This window comes from Dermacentor andersoni, chromosome 2, assembly GCF_023375885.2.
Source record: "Dermacentor andersoni chromosome 2, qqDerAnde1_hic_scaffold, whole genome shotgun sequence".
NCBI lineage: Eukaryota > Metazoa > Arthropoda > Arachnida > Ixodida > Ixodidae > Dermacentor > Dermacentor andersoni.
The window spans coordinates 147,249,137-147,268,519 of NC_092815.1; the positions used below are offsets into that span (position 1 = coordinate 147,249,137).

The 19,383-nt window shown below is 45.1% G+C and overlaps 1 protein-coding gene across 1 annotated transcript in view; it reads right to left on the reverse strand.

The window, feature by feature from the left end:
* LOC126540950 (L-sorbose 1-dehydrogenase-like) overlaps positions 1 to 19,383 on the reverse strand; it is a 75,568-nt gene that overhangs the window by 36,951 nt on the left and 19,234 nt on the right. Inside the window, exons 7-11 of the mRNA XM_055076471.2 lie at positions 19,210 to 19,363; positions 16,615 to 16,801; positions 4,144 to 4,275; positions 1,944 to 2,068; positions 1,584 to 1,751 (exon numbers count right to left, since the gene is read on the reverse strand). Coding sequence (XP_054932446.1) covers positions 1,584 to 1,751; positions 1,944 to 2,068; positions 4,144 to 4,275; positions 16,615 to 16,801; positions 19,210 to 19,363 — 766 coding nt within the window. The remainder of the gene's footprint in view (positions 1 to 1,583; positions 1,752 to 1,943; positions 2,069 to 4,143; positions 4,276 to 16,614; positions 16,802 to 19,209; positions 19,364 to 19,383) is intronic.

Here is a 19,383-nt window from a genome sequence, read left to right on the forward strand (position 1 = left end):
AATGCTGAACTTATCTTTTATTCAGAAAGGCAAGAATTTTCATTGAAATCGGTCCAGCTAGCAGCTCATAAGTGCAGTTATGCGATTTGCATGTACATTACAAGAAAAATTAGAGCTAACCCAGTGCTAAAGCTTTCTATTAAGTGCGAGCAATTGTTCAGCGAGGACTGAGCCAATTTTAAGAAGGAGCTTTCGTTGCGAATGATCCTTTATTTTGCAGACGCCGGCTGCTGCTGCTGATGATGCTGCTCTTCCAGTTCTTGATGCCGCTGCAGTTGTTGTTGTTGCTGTGAGCACCGATTTAATCAATACGACTATACCAATCAGCTTCTTAGTATTGTTTCCACAAACTAAGAGAGATACCAATGACATGGAAATCACAAATAACAAAGTGCTTTGATTCATTGATAATGCGATAGTGCATACAATACATAAGCCTCACTAACGTAATTTTGATATCGTTCTTTGATGACAACTCTTGAACATCGTACCACGGTACTCCGTTAAATATGCTTTTTAGTATTGCCAACAATTTAACTAGAATAAACGTTGTTGCATACACTCAATATAAACGCAAGACGAACAATACACCGAAAAACTGACAAAACGTGCTGTTCCGATAAACAAAACGAAGTATGTACTGCTACTCGTCCTCTCCTAGAACATTCGTGGAATGGCTCCGCTGCCAGCTGACGTCACTACCTTCTCTACTGTTTTCTTCATTTTTATCGGCGATGTCTTCATCTGTACGATGTGGACCAGGTTAACATTCTGGTCATTATGGCCGTTTATATTGTTTTTTATTTGTTTATTTTAGTATGAATGTACTTTTTTAAAGAATTAGACCTTCAACTCGTTTGTCGTAACTGGCTATGTGATTTTGTACTTTTGACATTTCGTCATCTTCTCGCAGTTTATTAGGTGATGCGAATGTTTCGAGAATTATGCACACTTCATTTCTTGACAAATGTAGCACTGCTGCTTCGCTTGCCAACAGGTAGCTGGTAGCATTGTCTAATAAAAAATCACTCTCTCTATACAACCACCACCTACACGTACCCGTGGAAGGCTTTGTTCACTAAGGACTACGCAATTAAACAGTGAATGGAACCTAAGCATTCTGAGTGCTGCAAATGTACGCTTTCAAGTCTACAGTTCCTTTATTAATAAGCGAAACAATCCACGCCTTCTTTTCGCGACGTTTAGCACGTCTCTTCCGTCGAATTGTCGCCGGGAAAATGGGACCATGCTGGAGTCAAGCGCAAATGTAAACTGGGCTGGTTCGTCACACTGCCGAACGAAAACTGATATTAGCTCCGCTACAGTGTACAAAAAAAAGCAGTGTTGTCGCATTTAAACTAAGCCTATTACCTAACTTTCGCTTCACAATATGTCAACGAGGGCGTTCAATTTGCGCATCTTTTGCAAAGGCTGAAGCCTTCCATTTTTCTAGTGACAAGATAAATATGCACAATCTACGCATGTCTCAGGCAATCTTATATGACAGGTTATTGTCCTTTGCACATAGCACCGACGATGGCATTTGGTGATTATCAGCGATCGAAATCAAACCGTCCTCTTACCCCAAGAGACTCGAGATGTTCTCGAGGTCCTATGCCTGAAAGCATCAGTAGCTGCGGAGAGGCTATGGCTCCAGCGCAAAGAATTACTTCTTTCTTTGCCCGGACGGAGTGTGTTCCGATGTAGCGCTTGTACTCCACTCCTACAGCAGTTGCGCCTTCAAAAAGAACCTGCGAACACCGCACACATAAGACGCTGGCATTGTATTTCTCACTTGAGAAAATAAAAGCAATGAATACTACTTTTGGCTTCAGACCATTGAACGATTTGGTTAGCCTGCGTGCCGTCTAAAACATTTTAACCATGAACATATTATATATTATCTTTGTACGCCGAAAAATTGATTGAAAATGGTCTCTTACCTTTGTCACATGGGAATAAAGTGCGACGTCGAAATTTTTTCTTCTGCGGACGTCGTTTGGAATAAAAGATCTACTAGAACTCCAGCGCTCTCCGTTCTTTATGTTGTTTTGTACTCGCGAAAAGCCTGTAAACATAGTGCAGAAATTTCAAAGGACTTGAAACAAGTAGGTTAGATTTAGGTGAAGGTAGTTTGCCAGACAGGCAGATAGGCATAAGTGTCCAATGCTGTGACAAAATAACAGGTTGTTTCTCAGAGCCCGAGTTACCAACGAGTACAAAACAAGGAATGACTAAGTGAGGCTTGAAAAAAACCCCTTACTAACGCCAAGATCTGGGTTCCTATGAGTCACTAATGCATTTTAAGCAGACATTTTTATATAGAACATGACCCGTAAAATTTCACATTTGCATTGCTATCCGCCTGTAAAGGCAAAATGGCCCAACATCTTATCAACAAGCTGCACTGTTAAAAAAAAAACATTCAATGTACAAGCAAAATACCAGACCACAAGGTCTACCCAGCTCTCTGTCTTCAGCGCTGAGGGTGTAAAATCAAATATTTATAACTTCTTAAACAATTTTCTCAATAATATACTATGCTCAACTCGAAACGAGAGGGAGGTTCACAGGGGAGATGCCGGCCAGAAGTGATTCCGGCCGGCATCTTCGACTTCTTCGGCCGGAAGGCCGGAAGTCGAAGCGAACGTTTCGACCCGGGCACTTGTCTTTGTTAGGGCATGAAAACGTAAAAACGTTCACATTTTATAACCTTACCTTCAGTGAAAATTCACAACACAAGTGTGGGCCAAGTTTCTTTTCTGTGTGTCTGCGCAGAATACAGTGGCAGGCCTTACCAAATTAGTGGCGTCGCACTCTCCTGCACCTTTACCTTTGCAATACTTAGCACGACCAACGTCTCTAGGTTTCATAATGTTACGCTTTGCCGTATTCACCGAGCATGTGTAGGATCACTTCGAGCTTACATATAGGCATGAAGCGTAGAATGCTTTAGCCATTCTGTCGAATATTATTTTGCACGTTCGCATGACCATTTTGTGAAGGATATGGCGACGATATAAAGCGATAGTACTATAAAATGCAGCAAAGCGCTTGTTCAAAAATGGCATGAATACACCAAAGAAAGGCAACGTAAGCACCGTTGTACAGGGAATAAATACTTGTTTCGAGGTATTGCTACCAAAACATCCCGAAAAAAAAAAACATGCTTGCGGCATGCGAAATGCTGAAGACTACACGAAAGCGCATACTATCAAGATACCAAATCGTGATTCAAAATACCAGAACGAACATTACAATAACGCCAGTTTATTGCACATGGCTTGAAAGCAAAAGCAAGGCTTTGACATTATTGTTTCAAACAGGAATAGCAAATTCAGGATAATATCAAGAATTCAATGGTCTCTTGTAACGGAAGCTCGTTGCACAGTTGCTCTACTTTTGCGTTCTTGGTACGAAGCTCGTTTTTCTGTTAAGCCGCAAATATGAAAAATGTTTTGGAAGATATTTCGGCGGAATTTTGGCTCCCCTGCTTGCAGGGAAGTGGCATTCAAATTGTGGAATGAACAATTGCAAGCCGAGGCTCACGTGTTTAGGCTTCCTCATTCCAGAACTTTTTTTAGCTGCATCATCGGTACAACCTGTGGATCGAATATGCCAAGGGCCAGCACGTGTGTCATTTAATAAGACCTATTTTCAGTACAAGGAACTATGCTGTAAGGCCTTTCGAAACGGTTTATTGCCTCAAGCTTTTCTTCTTTTCGGTACGTGACCTTGAAGCAACAACCGAATATGCACGCCGGTATTCCATATATTTTCCGAGAGCGATAAATGGCATTCTTACGCTGCTCTGCATCCTCATGGGTCGCTTTCGTGCAATATGCCAACTTTTTCCACGAAAGTTGACTTATGACACATAAATCAACTATGTTTATATTAAGAAACATAATGTTACCTTTCAAGCCCTTCCCCGATCTTAAGTATATTTCTCCGTGGATGAACAATCTTCTTCAATCTGGGTTCGAATCTCCCAGAAATGATATGTTCCATAAAAGTGAATAGGTAGGAAGCGCTGCTTCTCAGTACGCGTACATGCGGCTAATACTTTGGCACATATTTCCTATGATATTTCATCAATCCTAAGTACAAGCACATGCGTCGCTTCACTTCTATTTATCTTACTTGTCTGGTTCGGCCCATTGTAGTCGTCGTTGTTGTAACCAAGTTCCCGGCCAGCCTCTAAAAACAAGTTGCTAGCCGTCGTATGCGAACTAGGGAAAGTGACAGGAACTTCCCCGCTTTCGCCATGGTATCCTGTAAAAGTACGATGAGTCAGTTCATGCAGTGCCTAAATGTGATACTTTGTGAACTGAAACACTTTACGAAATAGGGACACAAAAATGTTAAATCTGCAATTAGGAGGAGTACGCTTCTCACGTTTCTCGTGGTTTTTTTTCTTAGTCATGCTACGTAGAGCAAAGTTTACCTTGTATTAGGACAAAGACGAGCTGAGACTGGAGAGTACTGGCACTCCCAGGCAATTAGAAGCCTGACATTGAAGATGAATATTTTTCCCCAGAGCTTTCCACATATTGCACGATCTTCCCCACCCATTAGGCTTATCTAGTCCAGATATGAGTGTACGTATCAAAAGAGTCAAGTAATGTATATACTGGTAATACTGTCAGTAGGGATGCTCCGAGAAACTTCGCACAGCAGGCTATTATTCAGTACGTTCAGATGAGTATCACGGAAATATTGCATATCGAATACTTTCACCAAGGTATCTTTCAATCCATAATGTTCAACAGAGAGATCCTCGAACTCTTGTGCATGACCATGCCTTTGTCACCACCAAAAGACTGCACTATTCCTGTACTAATTCGAGTGATAGAACAACATCGCCGTTTTCTTCGCACTGTCGTAATTCTGTGCTGCTGTTAGGATTCTCCCAGTCCAGAAGCTTTGCTGATCTCATCGAAGTAACTTTTCTCTTTCAGTGAAGTGCCTGGTATATTTCACAAGTGTTGCGCGTATTCAACAAAACCAACGTGACGTCGTTTCATTGAAGACGTGTTTCTATGGCACATAAACATTTTGTTCAAAGCAATAAATAGCCAACTACATGACTCGTATTTATCTGAACCTACACATAACGACTTCAATTTAACTTTAGTGGCATCCGCACTCTTTGCGACTGCACTCTAAGATTCATAACGGTCCCAAGTATTGGCAACAAAAGTTGTTTCACCTTTAGAAAGCGTTTCCACGCCTTACAAAAAGCTTCGCGAGCTAATCGCTACAATAACACGGTTACGTAATACTTAACCGCAATACGTACTTCTGGCAAACAGGCAACTGCCGAAGCAAGTGGTTCCCGAAAGGTACTTGCTTGTATTGAGAATTCTTATAAAAAAAGCTCGAAGATTCATATTGAATAATTGCAGGCAATGCCCATGTCTCCCTAAATTTATCAAACTACCATAATCTGCAGTATCAGGGACCAAAGCACTCACGAAACTAAGGACAGAGTCCAGATCACGGTTATCAGATGGCTGTCTTAGCATGCCTTTGTTTCCTTTTTCGTGACATGAAAAATGTTTTGAAACTGATAACGTGACCTGTAGCCTTAACTCAGCGTTGTCAATGCTTTTCGTTGTAGTGTTTCACTGTTGCAGGCATATAAATAGTTTAATTCATGTCTTGTTCGTTTTGGTAATGACATCCGGCACTTCCAGAGCCTTCGGTTGCAAAGGCCTTCGCAGATACCTTAAAGCTGCATTCATTTGTATAAACAAATGAATGCTTCGCCTCCTCCTGTTAGAACCATGTGTTGAACTTTAGATTGACAAAGCTGGTTAATGCGTAAAAGGTGCTAAGTCAGGTTGAAACTACGAGTATCCTTTGTCGTGTCTACACCGCCGCATTTGCTAAGCTGAAAGTTGGCACAAAATGCAAGGGCAAAACAAGAAATGCAAGGGCAAACCCACGTAACGCTGTGCAGACCAAGGTATTCATAGGGGACAATACGCATAAGCGGGATAGAAATAGACTATCACATCATGCACTAAGCGAACACCGTATATCTTTCCTGTGTGCAGCTGATGATGTGTTGGTGAAGGTGAGGTTCTGTATAAGCTCGGAGCAAGAAGGAGGTAGGATATATTCTGGCCTCTTGCGTTACAAAACCTCTATCTGAATATGAGGAACGTCGTTATGCGGGACTGCGGATAAATTTTGGCCACCTGACGTTCTATACTGTGAAACACAGTTCACTGTACAGGGCCGTTCTTTCTCTTCGCCCACATTTAAATGCGGCAGCCGCGGTAACCAATCGCAGACATGAGCTCATGCTTAGCAGCGCCACGCCATCGCCTCTAAGCCACCGTGACGGATGGGAAGGAGAAAGACAGGGACGAAAGAAAAGGCAAATCCTGAGTGGAGAACAAGAACGGAATATCTTGTTTGCTGCATTGTACTACAAAACAGGGAATCGGAGGTAGAAAGAGAAAATAGAAAACGAGGCAGAAACATAGCCTGTGGTTAGGTCATCGGTGCGTCCCGTCTATTGAGGCCGACGATCAAGCATGCGGCGAAATGCGGGTGTTCCCATAGTACTTTCTTTTATTTTCGGCGGCAATGGCGGCCACCCACCACGGAGCCCAACTTGGGGACGCTGCAGCAGTTAACGGGTACATTACCGTACAGTACCGTACATTACCACTATAACCTAATATATTATACCCAAGGGAGGGCACATACACAAGGTTAACCCTAGGCCGCCTAGAAAAATTAGGAAGTGACGGAAGAGAACAGATAAAAGAACAGTAAAAGAAAGAAGATAGAAAAGAAAAAGGTTGAAGAGGCGGACAGGAAAAGGCGACTGCCGATTTCCCCCGGGTGGGTCAGCCCGGGGGTGCCGTCTGTGTGAAGGCGAGGTCGAAGAGGTGTGTTGGTTGGGCCGGGGGGCTTAAAGGTCCAAACACACAGCATCGGCTAAATCCCCAGGATTCCCCCTTCCCCAGACACGGCTGAGCCGCGCACGGCTACACGCGGGAGGTGCCAACCCTCGTGTGCTCGGGTACGTGGTGTCGCAACCCACCAAACGCCTGCTGACGCAGACGCCCCAGCGGGGTCCTTTTGTAATAAAGTGGCTATTGATTGAGGCTTGCATCTTTACTAAGAGACGCTTCAATATCAGAGTACAAAGCGATGGGACTCATTCGCCGTAGATCAGCTCTTTTAGATGCCGGTGGGAGCGACACTGGGCTGTTCACCGTGCTGTTATTGAGATGACGCACAATCCGGAAACTAGCCACGTTCCATATCTAGGTCCATAAGATTTGCGCGCTGGTTTCACCAATGATGATTGACTCGTCCTCAGGCTCCACCATAAATTGGCACTTGCTTCCATGAACGTTTGGCTAAACAAGCTTGCGTTTGAAACCCGGTGTCACCCTTTGGGTGTCACCGCGTGGTTAAGGTAGATCTCTCGTTGGGGCCAGCTTGTCTGATTCTGATTTCTTTAGAAGCGGCGGTTCTGCGAAATCTCCGCAGGTATCCAATGCAGAAGGCGTGTTTTAGTTTCGCCCGATGTTTTGAACAATTCTGGCCGGTAGAACGACCAGAAAATAAGAAACAAAATTCGCGGTTCCGCCCGAAAGGAGAAGCACCGATTGCGATAGCAAATTATTAGATAGCTGTACAAAGTAAGTATAGTAAAATTATCGGTCGTATAATCTTGTAAACACTTGCTTAATGACTAAATTAACAGTCACAGAATGTGTAAGCGTGACTCAAAGAGGACGTAGAAAGAATCAGACACACAGCGACAGCGCTGTCTTTGTGTGTCTTCTTCTTGCTACGTTCTTGTTCCGTCGCGTTTACATATTCTATCAAGGATTCAAACTAAGTAGCTCGTCGATGTGTTTTGACTAAATTAACCAGCACAGTGTCACGCGCGTACAGGTAAATATGAATAAATCTCACTCGATGACCGCGGAAACTTGCTGTGAAAATTCTGGAGTTGCATGTAAATTGGCCTCCGTGCAACTGTCGCTTCAACGCGAACGAAACGCCGAAAGCACAGCGCGTACGAAGCTACCGGCACTACGCGCGCTCTACAAACATCACAGATCGCTTTGAAGATGAGGCCCGCGTGGGCGCACACTTTGGCCATGTCGCAGATTGCTTTCAAAATGCACGGGCGCCGGCAACGTATCCGTGCGGCGTCCGTCAAAGGCGTATACTACGGCGTCCACGATTCGCGTGACCAACACCGTAGCAGACGCCCCGGGTATGTCCACTCTGCGCGAAGCGACGGGCGAGGAGAACATCGAGGTACTCAAGCAGCCGCCGGAGAAGAACGCCCATCTTCCGTCACCTGACCTCCCTGCCTCAAGGCCAGAATACATGGAGCGAACTTTCACGACGAAGTTCGGGCGGCAGAAAATCTGCCGCGGCGCGACGCCGTATGTTCGTCGGGTTGCGCTGCATGGAGCGAAGACAGGCCTGCCGCCGCCGGCGAGTCACTGCGTTATTATCAGTGTTTTGTGTGTTTAGACGAGGCAAATGCGCTGTCGTGAAACACATGACAAAAAAAAAACTTTAACTACAATTATTATCGCTTTTGAATTACGGAACACTCTAAAAACGCGTAAAATTTTGTTTAGAAATGATTTCTAGTCTTTTTTATGTGTTTGAGACATTCATGTGCCGATGTAGTTTAAAGAAAGCGGCGATGCTATGCGTTTTGGCAACACTGGGCGGGTAAACAACTTTCGGCTCCTCCAACTCCGCGTCAGATGAGAGCGCACGCATGCGGGCCGAGTTCCTCGCTCGCGCACGCGAGATTTAACCGCGTTCGCCGGCTCAACCTCACACGCTTTCACTAATACGGAGTCTCACGGCGATGCCGAAGGCGACGGCATAAATGCGCCTGGAGTGTCCATATAAATGCTATCGCAATAATAAAGGCAGAGTCACTCAAGCGAGCTGTACAAGCTTCCTAGTATTTTTTGTCTAGGCTTCTAGCGATTGTTTCTGCATATAGTACACTCTAAAAACTAGGGAGGGTATCGCCGGAGTGAAGCGGCCGATTTACTCTTCAAAGCGTTGTTTTACTCGCGCAAAATGTCGAGTGGAGTGAAATGCATTGTTCACTCCGTCACCAAGAAGAGAGTGAAATGTGCTTTTCACTCTGATTGTCAGAGAGAGAGAGTAGAATGCCCGTTCTACACTTGCGCCAATTGAGAACAATACGCAGGGTAATCTTCTGCATCAACTGTAGGAGGCTGGCCCCGAACATGGCGATGTATCAGTCATTGACGCTGAGCAAAGAGCACGCCGTTTTGATTCTAAGAGAACAGGTAGCCAAAGTTCAAAGGAACGCGTAGCGAGCGCTCTACTTTTTCACTGGGAATCGCTCCACCGCGTGTGCGCTCAACATGGCGGAACAGCACAGCACCGGAGAAAGGTGATCCGTCCAGCGAGCTGCAACGAATTCCATCAAAGGGACATCGTGTGTCAGCCACCTCGCGTCGCCGCGAAAACACGACAGCGGTTCGTCATTCGTTGGATATAACAACAAATCCTCCAGGGTAAGTGAATTCTAGCTTACTTGCACATTCTGACATGCTGTCGCCAGAAAGTCGTCGCAACGGTTAGTCGACGCAATTGACAACGGACTAGGCAAGCCCGCTGTGTCTCTCCATGTGAATAGAGAAAGCAAGTCGTCGCGATAACTGCATGTGATTTTATGACTTGCCGCCATCCGTAAGAGCTTTGAAAATCGCAAATGCTGCCAGAACCATGATATGTTCAATAAGACGTGAGGCGAGACGACGCTTAAAAGGCTTTGTTCACCAGCCCATGATTCCGAGCCTTTGCGGAGCGTTATTAGCGTGCGTTTTGTCTGTTTAAATTTATTCAGTTTGGCAGTCTAGTAATCTACGGAACGCTGTTCAACTAAGGAGTCACATAACAGACATCATTTTTCTGGCGGCATACTTTCGTTATAAATAAGCCGCGCGCTTGACGGTGTCTCGCCCATGGGTAATCTGCGACCACTGAAGTTACGTGCAGCACTAGTGCTAAAAACATTGCCGCAGGCATTCAGCTGGGGCGCTATAACGTAAAACTATTGCAAACTTTTCTATTCCAATTCTGCTAACAGCCCTCCACCATTGATCAAAGACTTTTTGCGACCACCCCCACTTCACCTGTCTGTCACGCGACGTAACGAAAACCGCGATACCTCCCCATCTGATATGATGTGTACACACTGATTATGCATGAGTTGACCGAAAAAAGAAAAACAGTTATTTCTGATTCGACCCCTTTTCGCCCTTAGCCCTCGGCTATTGGTAAAATGTTTTCGGGCTGCACCCACTTCACCTGCCTGTCACGCGACGTCACAAAACCGCAAGAACTCAGCGCGTCAATGTGACGTGTACGCGATAAAGATGCATTAATATGCCGAACAAAACTTAATTTTCTTCGGAATAGCCGCACGCTGCCCCGTTCCAAAAGGAATAGAAGACGGCTGCCGCCGATAGCTCAGACGCTGGCTACTCGCATCTGCCGGAGAGCATGGGTGTATTTGCGTATAATAAAACTTCTTGCGTGGCCGTGTAACGTTTTCGAGCACTTTCGGCACGTTTACCCTTTCATTCTGCCAACTCTTCTTTGCTGAGGGTCCGCTTTAGCGTCATTCTTGAGCTTCCGTTGCATGCCGCCGCTATTTTCCACCAGCCACCGCAAGCTAAGTAAGGGAAAGCCGACCAATCGTAGACGCCGGCAGCACCCTCTAAATCTGGTTATCGACTTTCAGTGCAGTGGCTCGGGCCCATCGAATCCCTCTCGACTTGAGCGTTCTCCTCGCCTCTTGTCAGCCAATTAGATACGACAAGCCGCTCAGTTTAGGCAATGTTATTCGTTTTTCAAGCAAACAAAAGTGACCTCCCATGAACGAGGAGAGCGTTTGATTGGTCTGTTCAGACAACCCTGCGGGTGACCGCCCGGTGCTTGCGTTGGTGCTTACGCAAATTTGACGTCAGGAGATTGGAATACAAATATATTGGAATAGTTTTATGTTACAGGGCCCCTGCATGCTAGAAGAGGCCAGTTGGGCACGTTAACTTTAACTTACTGAAAACGCATAAGGAATGCATGTTTTATGCTGAATAAAGTACAAACCCCATATAAGCGATCTCGCGCGCGACAGCTACAAGCGATTCGATGGAGATGGCTATCCCGTTCGCTCGTCGCCTACTTGTCGGGCTCCGTGCGAGCGACGATCTTGAGCGACGCCTCCCAGGTGTTGCCGCTATAAGGGCTGCAAATAGGCGTCAAAACTAGCGTGGCGTGTACTTTGGTAATTTAATTTGATGTATTTTACTTTGAAAAGTCGCATAATATGCTTCCGAAGGTCTTCCATTAGGTTTTCATGCTTGTACGCATAAAAATTCAATGGTTTGCTCGTTCCGCGCGACAATCGTTAGTGTTTTAGCGATGTGCATAAATCCAGTTCTAGCTTCGCGCTATTGGCTAGTCGCTCATATCACTTCCGGAAGACGAGCGACAATTTTGAGATTTCCAGAACCGAGCAATCTGTTCAAGCGACGACCCGTTTTGTCGCTCGAAGCCGTCGCTCGAAGCCGTCGCTCGTCGCCGTCGTGCACTAAATTGCGCTCATGGTTGCTAATGTATGGAAATAGTATGATCGTGTGTCGGATTTTATGTCTCCTGTTGCGGTTTTCGAGCACGGTGCGAATCTGAAAGGGGGCTAAGTCTACGAACTCCATGAATTGCCAAGCAGCGAGTTACGCATCGGCATCGAATATAACTGCTGCTGTGTGAAATTACAATTGCAGGGGAGCTTTGCAAACGCTTATTGTTTTGGACATGCCTTTGCATTTGCTAATATGAGTTGGCGTTTCAGAGTTATGTCATATGAGCAGCTAAAGCACTCTTCCACTGGGGGTTACAAGCGTAATGTTTGCATCTTGCTACTGCATGGCAGATAAAACTGCGTTGATTGCTTTGATATTTTTAGCAAAGAAATAAAGTATCAAAATAGAACGTTGCTTTAATTCCGTGTTACCAGTCGTCTGTCGTACACAAAACAAAGAGATGGTGTAATGAACTTATAACTGCGTTCTAACTGCAACGTTTACATGCCTTCAAGAATGTAAAGTGCTAGATTTCAAACTGTAGCAGTAGTCGAGTCTGTCAAAAATGAACTCCACTGCGCACCTCATAAATGAGAATAAGTTCATGCCTTTTAGTAAGCTTAGATGCAGGCCGCAGTGGACTTTCTTGTTATTATTGAAATGTGGGTAAGCTTGCCATAACAAGCCTTTTTCCCTTTCTTATAGGCACATCCAGTCATATCCATTGAACTGGACGACCATATTTTCACCCCTACTGTGCATCATGCTTGCAGACATGATACTAAAATTATGGCTTGATCACTGGCACAACTAGAGATGGCGCGGGGGGCACACTGGGCACGTGCTTAGGATGTGTCACAAGTGGTGTTTGCGAAACACCAGACTAATGACAGACTTATCACATTTGACAATGACCAATATTCTATTTATTAGCAGGAGTATTTTAACATTGGTGCCGAATGAGGATGAACTGTCGGTTATTTCTTTTTTGTTTAAATCTAAAAATTGAAGTTATTTCGGCAGTTGTCTATTGCAGTCATTTAGATGTTTTGCGTGCATTTCTGTAGGAAGACTAGGAGCTAAGACTTTCTTTTAGTGCCATGACCTTGACTGCCTTGATGTTGTTTTACACCATGTCCTCCTGTTGACTTTTGCACACGATATTTTTCAGGCACCCAGATTATATAACACAAGAAGGCAGCTGCAAGGACACAAGGATGTCAAACAGCCAGCCCAGCGCGACTGCACCAAGTGCAGAGAAGCGAACGCCAAAAAATCAAAATACATTGCCATGCAATTTGGACAAGAAAACAAGAATGTCGGTATATTGGGTGTACTATTTGACTAAATGTCAATAAAATGAAAGCACGGATTGTCATACCAAGATGAAATTTCTCATATGCTCTAGGCACTCATCTTAACATGGTATATTTATGTAATGTCTTTTTTGAGAAAGTCAAAATCAAGTATGCTCTCTTGTGACAAACACATAGAAGCAAGTGTCATTGAAAAGTTAGAAATGTGTTTAAAAAAAGCTGATTAGTTGTGAGAAGTGACTGCTGTTTGTATTGCCTCTCAGCAGATATATCCATGTGTTCAAAAAATAGTGGTACAACGAAATCGCACATTTGCTTACTGACATGATACACACTTGCAATAATCACTGCGCCTGTGGTCACTATAAAAAGCAACAGCTCATGCTTGGTTAGGTACTTACATAAATTTAACAGCTTTAATAGCTTACATATAACAGCACGTGAATGCAAGGGTGCAAATACAAACCACTGTGATTCTGTATTTGAAATGCTGACATGAAGCAGGCAGATTTTAATGTCTTCATTTTTATCTATTTCTTACGCCTAATTTTAGAATTATGGAGTCCTTTTAGGTTCTAGAAAGGGGAAGCATTGGGGTAAGAAAATCCCATGTTTAAGAAGTCATTATTGTTTATGTGCATGCTCACGAAACCTGTTCATTAAAAACGCTCGTGCATCGCGAAGCGAAAGCAAGGAGCAATTAGAGCCTTTAACTGTGTACACCGTGCTACAAACCTTACGTCTTAGAAGCCGGAAAGTCACTTGGAATTGAAATTTATTTTAAAAATGTAAGATTGTGGTTTCTCCAATCTACTTGCCAACCAAGTATGCTAGGGGAGGTAGAGATTCATTCCATGCAATGCACTAAGAGCATCTGAGTAGAACACTTGTTCATCAATTGGCAGATGTGAACATATAGTGTTAAGCAAAAGCCCCTTAGTTTCATGGCTTCTGTAGATATAATTCTTGTGCACTTAAGATAGAGTGCACAGTGAGGCGATGTATTAATCTTCCTAGACACATGTGTACTTGTTTTGAGACGAAGATTCTCCGAAGTGCAATAATTTTTCTTACTTTAGCGTATCTTAACCACTTCAGTAGGAAAAAAGCTTTGGTTTCAGGTAGTTGGTTAATTGTACAAGTATATGCATAGTCACAAGCAAATTACACGTGCATGAAATGGATATGTGAAACAGGATGCTGCCATTCTCAATTTATATTTTACTTGTTTGCTTGTCTTTTTCGTGCACTTCCCTGCCTGTACGTATGCATATGTAGCCCTTGATGCATCATATTCATCACATATGATTTTTGATTAACATCTGAGGCCATGCTATACTTTAGCTAAACTGCATATTCAACGAGTCGCAATAATTGATCATGGGAAAAGCTGGGGAATGCGGGAGATGGAAATTCAAGACGATGAGCATAACGTGAACAAAGTGAATGCAGGAGCCAACGTTTCGACAAGTGGACTTGAAGAAGACAAGTACATTTGTCGAATAATTGATCATGTAATATGCAAGCTGCTCTTTAGAAGTATAGCATTCTTACCCTAATGGGAATGAAAAGCTACCATATAAGACAAGAAATTTGATGCGCAATATTTTAATGTCAATGCTCCTTGCAGTTTTATACTAATTTGCTACACACTAGATAATATTGTAAATTTCATTGTAATTTTTGTGAGAAAGTGTAATTGATGAATCGCAACAGCACCAGGAAACTATTTCGCGACGAGGCAAACCGAATAGGAAATATAATACGCCTCTGTACCGGTTTCAGACCGGGCAGGATATGTCTGCAGAACCACGACAAGACACACATAGAAACAATGGGGTGCAGCCCATACATGAATAACGTTTCGTTAAATATGCAAAGCTAGCTAGACCTGCGGCCTCACCATGAGAATATACAATACATTTCTAAATGCACTGTACTCTCAGTCAGGAACATACATACGCTGTACAGGACGTTATCAAATGAGTCACTGTCTTAGAATATGGAACACAAGAAAGTTTTTCGCCCGATTTATCTACATTACCAGCCTCATGCGTAGCAGCTCAACTGGTAATTTCTGCCATATAAGTGTACGCGTTTTGTGCCAGAAATGCGTTTGCTGGCCAGTAATGAGGCGCATATTTCTCTTCGATCATAGTGTCAATACTTTGTGAGATTGCACATTTTGGTTCTATGTTTAACTTTCCATTGTATACTTTATTTTTGAAAAGACGGAGCCAATCGAAATTAAAATATATTTCTACATTTGAATACTGATGAAACTTTAGAGGATATACTTACGTTTTATTACAAGTTGTGATCGAATGTTCGTAGTCATCATTGTAATCTGATTTTATGTGGTTGTCAGTATGCGTCTGAAATTATTATTCAGTCGGTCTTGTAACTGACCAATGAAGATTTTGACCTTTTAAGAGAGAAAATGTTTCATTTGAGTAACTCAGCGACTCTAGATTACATCCCATTTACCAAGCATAAGTGCCGGAGCTGCTTATGAAGGAATCAAGTATTCCCCACACGTAAGTATTGCGAATCCCTTCAAACGTGATGATGGATTTACATCGTGCTTTCACACTACTGGGAAAAGTACTAGCACTCTGTTCTGAAAGAGTACAAGCACTGTGGGGGAGTAGAAACACTCGGCTTGGAGGAGTACAAGTACTCAGCTTGGAGGAGTAGAATCGCTCGGTCTGGGGAGTACTATTACCCCTGTGGGGAGAATATTAGCACTCTGCGAAAGAGTACTAGCTCTCCCTTGCGGTGGATTAACAAAACTCTGTAGGGAGGAGTTGACCTACTCTTTCTCAAAGAGAGTCGATCTACTCTCGAAAAGAAAGTGAAATATGGGACAAACAGACACTCCTTCAAAGAGAGTGCCCAGAACTCTTTGTTTTTAGAGTGTACCACGCGTTACGTCAGATGACCGGCGACCTCACAGCACATTTCAACCCTTAGGTAACAGGGTGAAGCGAATGCAATTTTCTGCTGAAGACATCGGTTTTTAAAGCAGAATAAAAGGACAACATGCAGCACGGCAGTCAGAAGAAGTTGTGTTGTTCGCTGCGCGTCTTATTGTCCCGCTTATTCTTTGATAAACGCGTGTTATACATTGCCAGTCAACCCAAACTCATGTTTCGCTCATTTTCTCCAGTAATAGGAAATTTCCACGAGTTAAAAATTATCTAGGATCCGATAAAAATTTTTCATAAACAGAAAGGGACGATGCATTTTCCGTACTGCTCCAGAAAGGCTGCCGCGATAAGTGCGGTTTACCTCCTGGGCAAGATGCTCCTAATATTCACACCCGCTCAAGGCGGTCCCCGTCGACTCCCTCCCTTATGCAAGTAGTACTGTGCAGTCGCGTCAGTGAACGTCGTTCAAAAATAAGCGCTAGCTTTAACCCACTTCCTGGGATATAAATGCTTAGTGATCAGCCTGCTAATGAATTTATTGCTTCTGTCTTAAGTACTGTTGAAATACGCATCGCTGCCTATACGGTCCATTCATTAACTAGTACGCTCCTCTTTTGTGTTTTCCTGGCTTCAGGTAAACAATCAGCGATGCCAGCTGCATTTTGGCGCTTGTCGAACAAAGAAGGTGAATGCCCATGTACTGCATGCATACTATGTCGGGTAGTCGTCGCTTACCATTGTCGATGCCCAGGTACGACGTTTCAATGCTGATGAAGTCTGGCAACACATCGTCGTATGACCAGCCATCCGCGCCATACTCAGATGCCCATGCGTCAAAGTCTTTTCGATTTCCTCTAGCAAAGATCATATGGTTGATGGAACTCGACCCACCGAGCACCTTGCCACGGGGGATTCTGTTAATCTGCAAAAAGAATTTTAGCAGTGATGATAGTGAGTCTTAGAATATGGTCATTGCCCAGGTGAATGGAACGGTCGGTAGACGTGACGAAACACAGGCTGTGAGCGTCGGCATCGGATGATCATATGAATAATTTGCTGACGGAAAGATATGAGAGCTGATGCTGAGGACACGAAATCTTATCCCAAAATCATTGCATGGGGGTACAAGAAGACAACGCGACAAACTGACTATGGTGAAAGATGCCATCAATGAAAGCACGCACTGTTCAAGAACCGGAGGGCTGAATAGGAGATGCATTAGTACAACGAAGAGAAGGGCCATTATATGGTGCCTTCACCTTTGGAAAGCGGGAACACATGTCAGTACTAATAACAGAAAACAAAGCACCCGTGTCAACCAAGGCTTGAGTCCGCACACCTTCAAGACACGCCAAAAGTGCATTTGACGTGCGCTTCTGAGGAGTTTCATATTTTCCGAAGGCTGCAACTTTCCCTCCTGAAGCTGCACTGTTTAGCCGTGAAGGGAGGTCGGAGAAGCTAGTCGGAGGGGGGAAGACGAGCGCCTCATCGGTGATGAAGAGCGGCAACGTGGGAAAAGCAATGAACCGACAACGTAGAATTCATGGGGAGATGTGGAGCGTCGCGGATAATTGCAGTACGAGCGCCGACATTCTGGTAAAGGGTCAGAAAACTGATTCCTTTCAAATCCATCATAGCCACTCTTTTCATGCTATGTCGGAGTCGGCAAAACCTTCAAATGTGGCCACGGATGCCACAATAGTAGCGAACACGTCGAGCAGGGCTCCAGGTGCTGTAAGGCTCAAGTGACTAACTCGCTATGCGGAGACGAAAGCTGTGCCGCGGAGAACTGCTGCTGAAGTTGCCAGCTTCTTCGTCCCCAACATCGTGCTGCGCCACGGTTATACCGCTGTACTCATTAATGACCGAGGTGCAGCGTTTACAGCGGAGTTATTGCAACAAGTCGTCACACTGACGCACACCGACCACCGAAAGACCACAGCTTATCATCCCCAAACTAACGGCTTAACAGAGCGCCTAAACAAAACATTAGCCGACATGCTCTCCATGTACATTGATGTGGAACGCAAAACATGGGATGAAATTTTGCCATACGTCATGTTTGCTTACAATACCGCTGTGCAGGAGACCACCGAGTTTACACCATTCGAGCTTGTTTACGGACGTCGCGTTACAACCCCCTTTGACGCCATGCTCCCGGTAGACCACGGAACCATAAGGAATGACACCACTGAAGATTTTGTCGAGAAAGCCGAGGAAGCTCGCCAGCTTGCTCGGAATCGCATCCGCACCCAACAGAATACCGACGCCTACCGTTACGACCGGACCCGACGGAATGTCCAGTACTTACCAGGCGACCGCGTGTGGGTGTGGACACCTATCCGACACCGTGGGCTCTCCGAGAAATTGTTGCGCCGCTATTTCGGCCCCTATGAAGTTGTACGCCGTCTCAGTGATGTGAACTACGAGGTGGTGCCTCAAAGCTCTGATCCTGGTTCGAACCGACGCCGTCTCCGTGCTGAAGTCGTCCACGTAGTACGGATGAAGCCGTACTACGCACGCGAGGGATAAGCAACTCTCACAAACCGCTTCAGCATTGTGTACATTCCTGTATGTTTTTTTTTGTATTTTCATGTTGGCGCTCTTGCCCATAGTGCGCGCCCGCTGCCCTTGAAGCGTTCGGGCCGGTCGCTTTTGAGAGGGGACCACTGACGCGAAATAAGTTTGTACGGGATGACACGGGACCCTTAAGGCGAGAACGACGAAGTTCGTGGTTGCGCGCGCGCTCTCCGAGGACCAGCCATCGCTAAAGGCAGGCGCTTTTTTGCCGATCTGTCGGTGGTAAACTGTTTTAGTTGTAATAGCTGGGTGACAATATTATATCGTGTTCTCACCGCGCTGGCTGTGTGAGCGCCGTAGGCGAAAAGTGAAGCCGTACAGCGAAGACGTAGGGCTGAGTGCCCTACGTCTTCACTGTACGGCTCTCCTCTGGTCCTCTGGCGGGCGGCATTCGCTGTTGCGCACCGGTCACAGGTCTCACCGACGATTATTCCGTGAAATTTGGCCACGTACAGCTGGAGATTCCGCCCAATGAGCAGCTGCTTTGCTGAGCTGTAGCGTGCTTCTTGGTACTGAGGGCAGCACCACTGGCATGTGCTGCGCGGGCGACTGCAATGCCGGCAGGGGCCTATGGCCGCGGACTTGCGGAGGTCAGTCTCCATTGCTGCTGCGCTGGTTCCTTGGCAAGTCCCAGGGTCGTTCGTAGTCGCTCTTTGTTATCGAGTCCGAGCTGGGGCTTTCATTGTATGTAGGCAGTGGTCTTGCAGCAGGATACCTCTGTTGTCAGAGAGCCGCGCTCAGCATTGTCACTTCAGCCGAAGTTCTGCTATGCTCCCCTGGTGGAGCGATGGCCTCAGGCAAAAGGCATCCTGCAGTGAAGGTTGTCTTGTGATGCCTCCCTGGCAACCTGTCGCCCCTGGCACTCCCGATGACGAGGACAACCACGGCACTTGGCAATGGGGGCCTGCACGTGGGTGATGATGC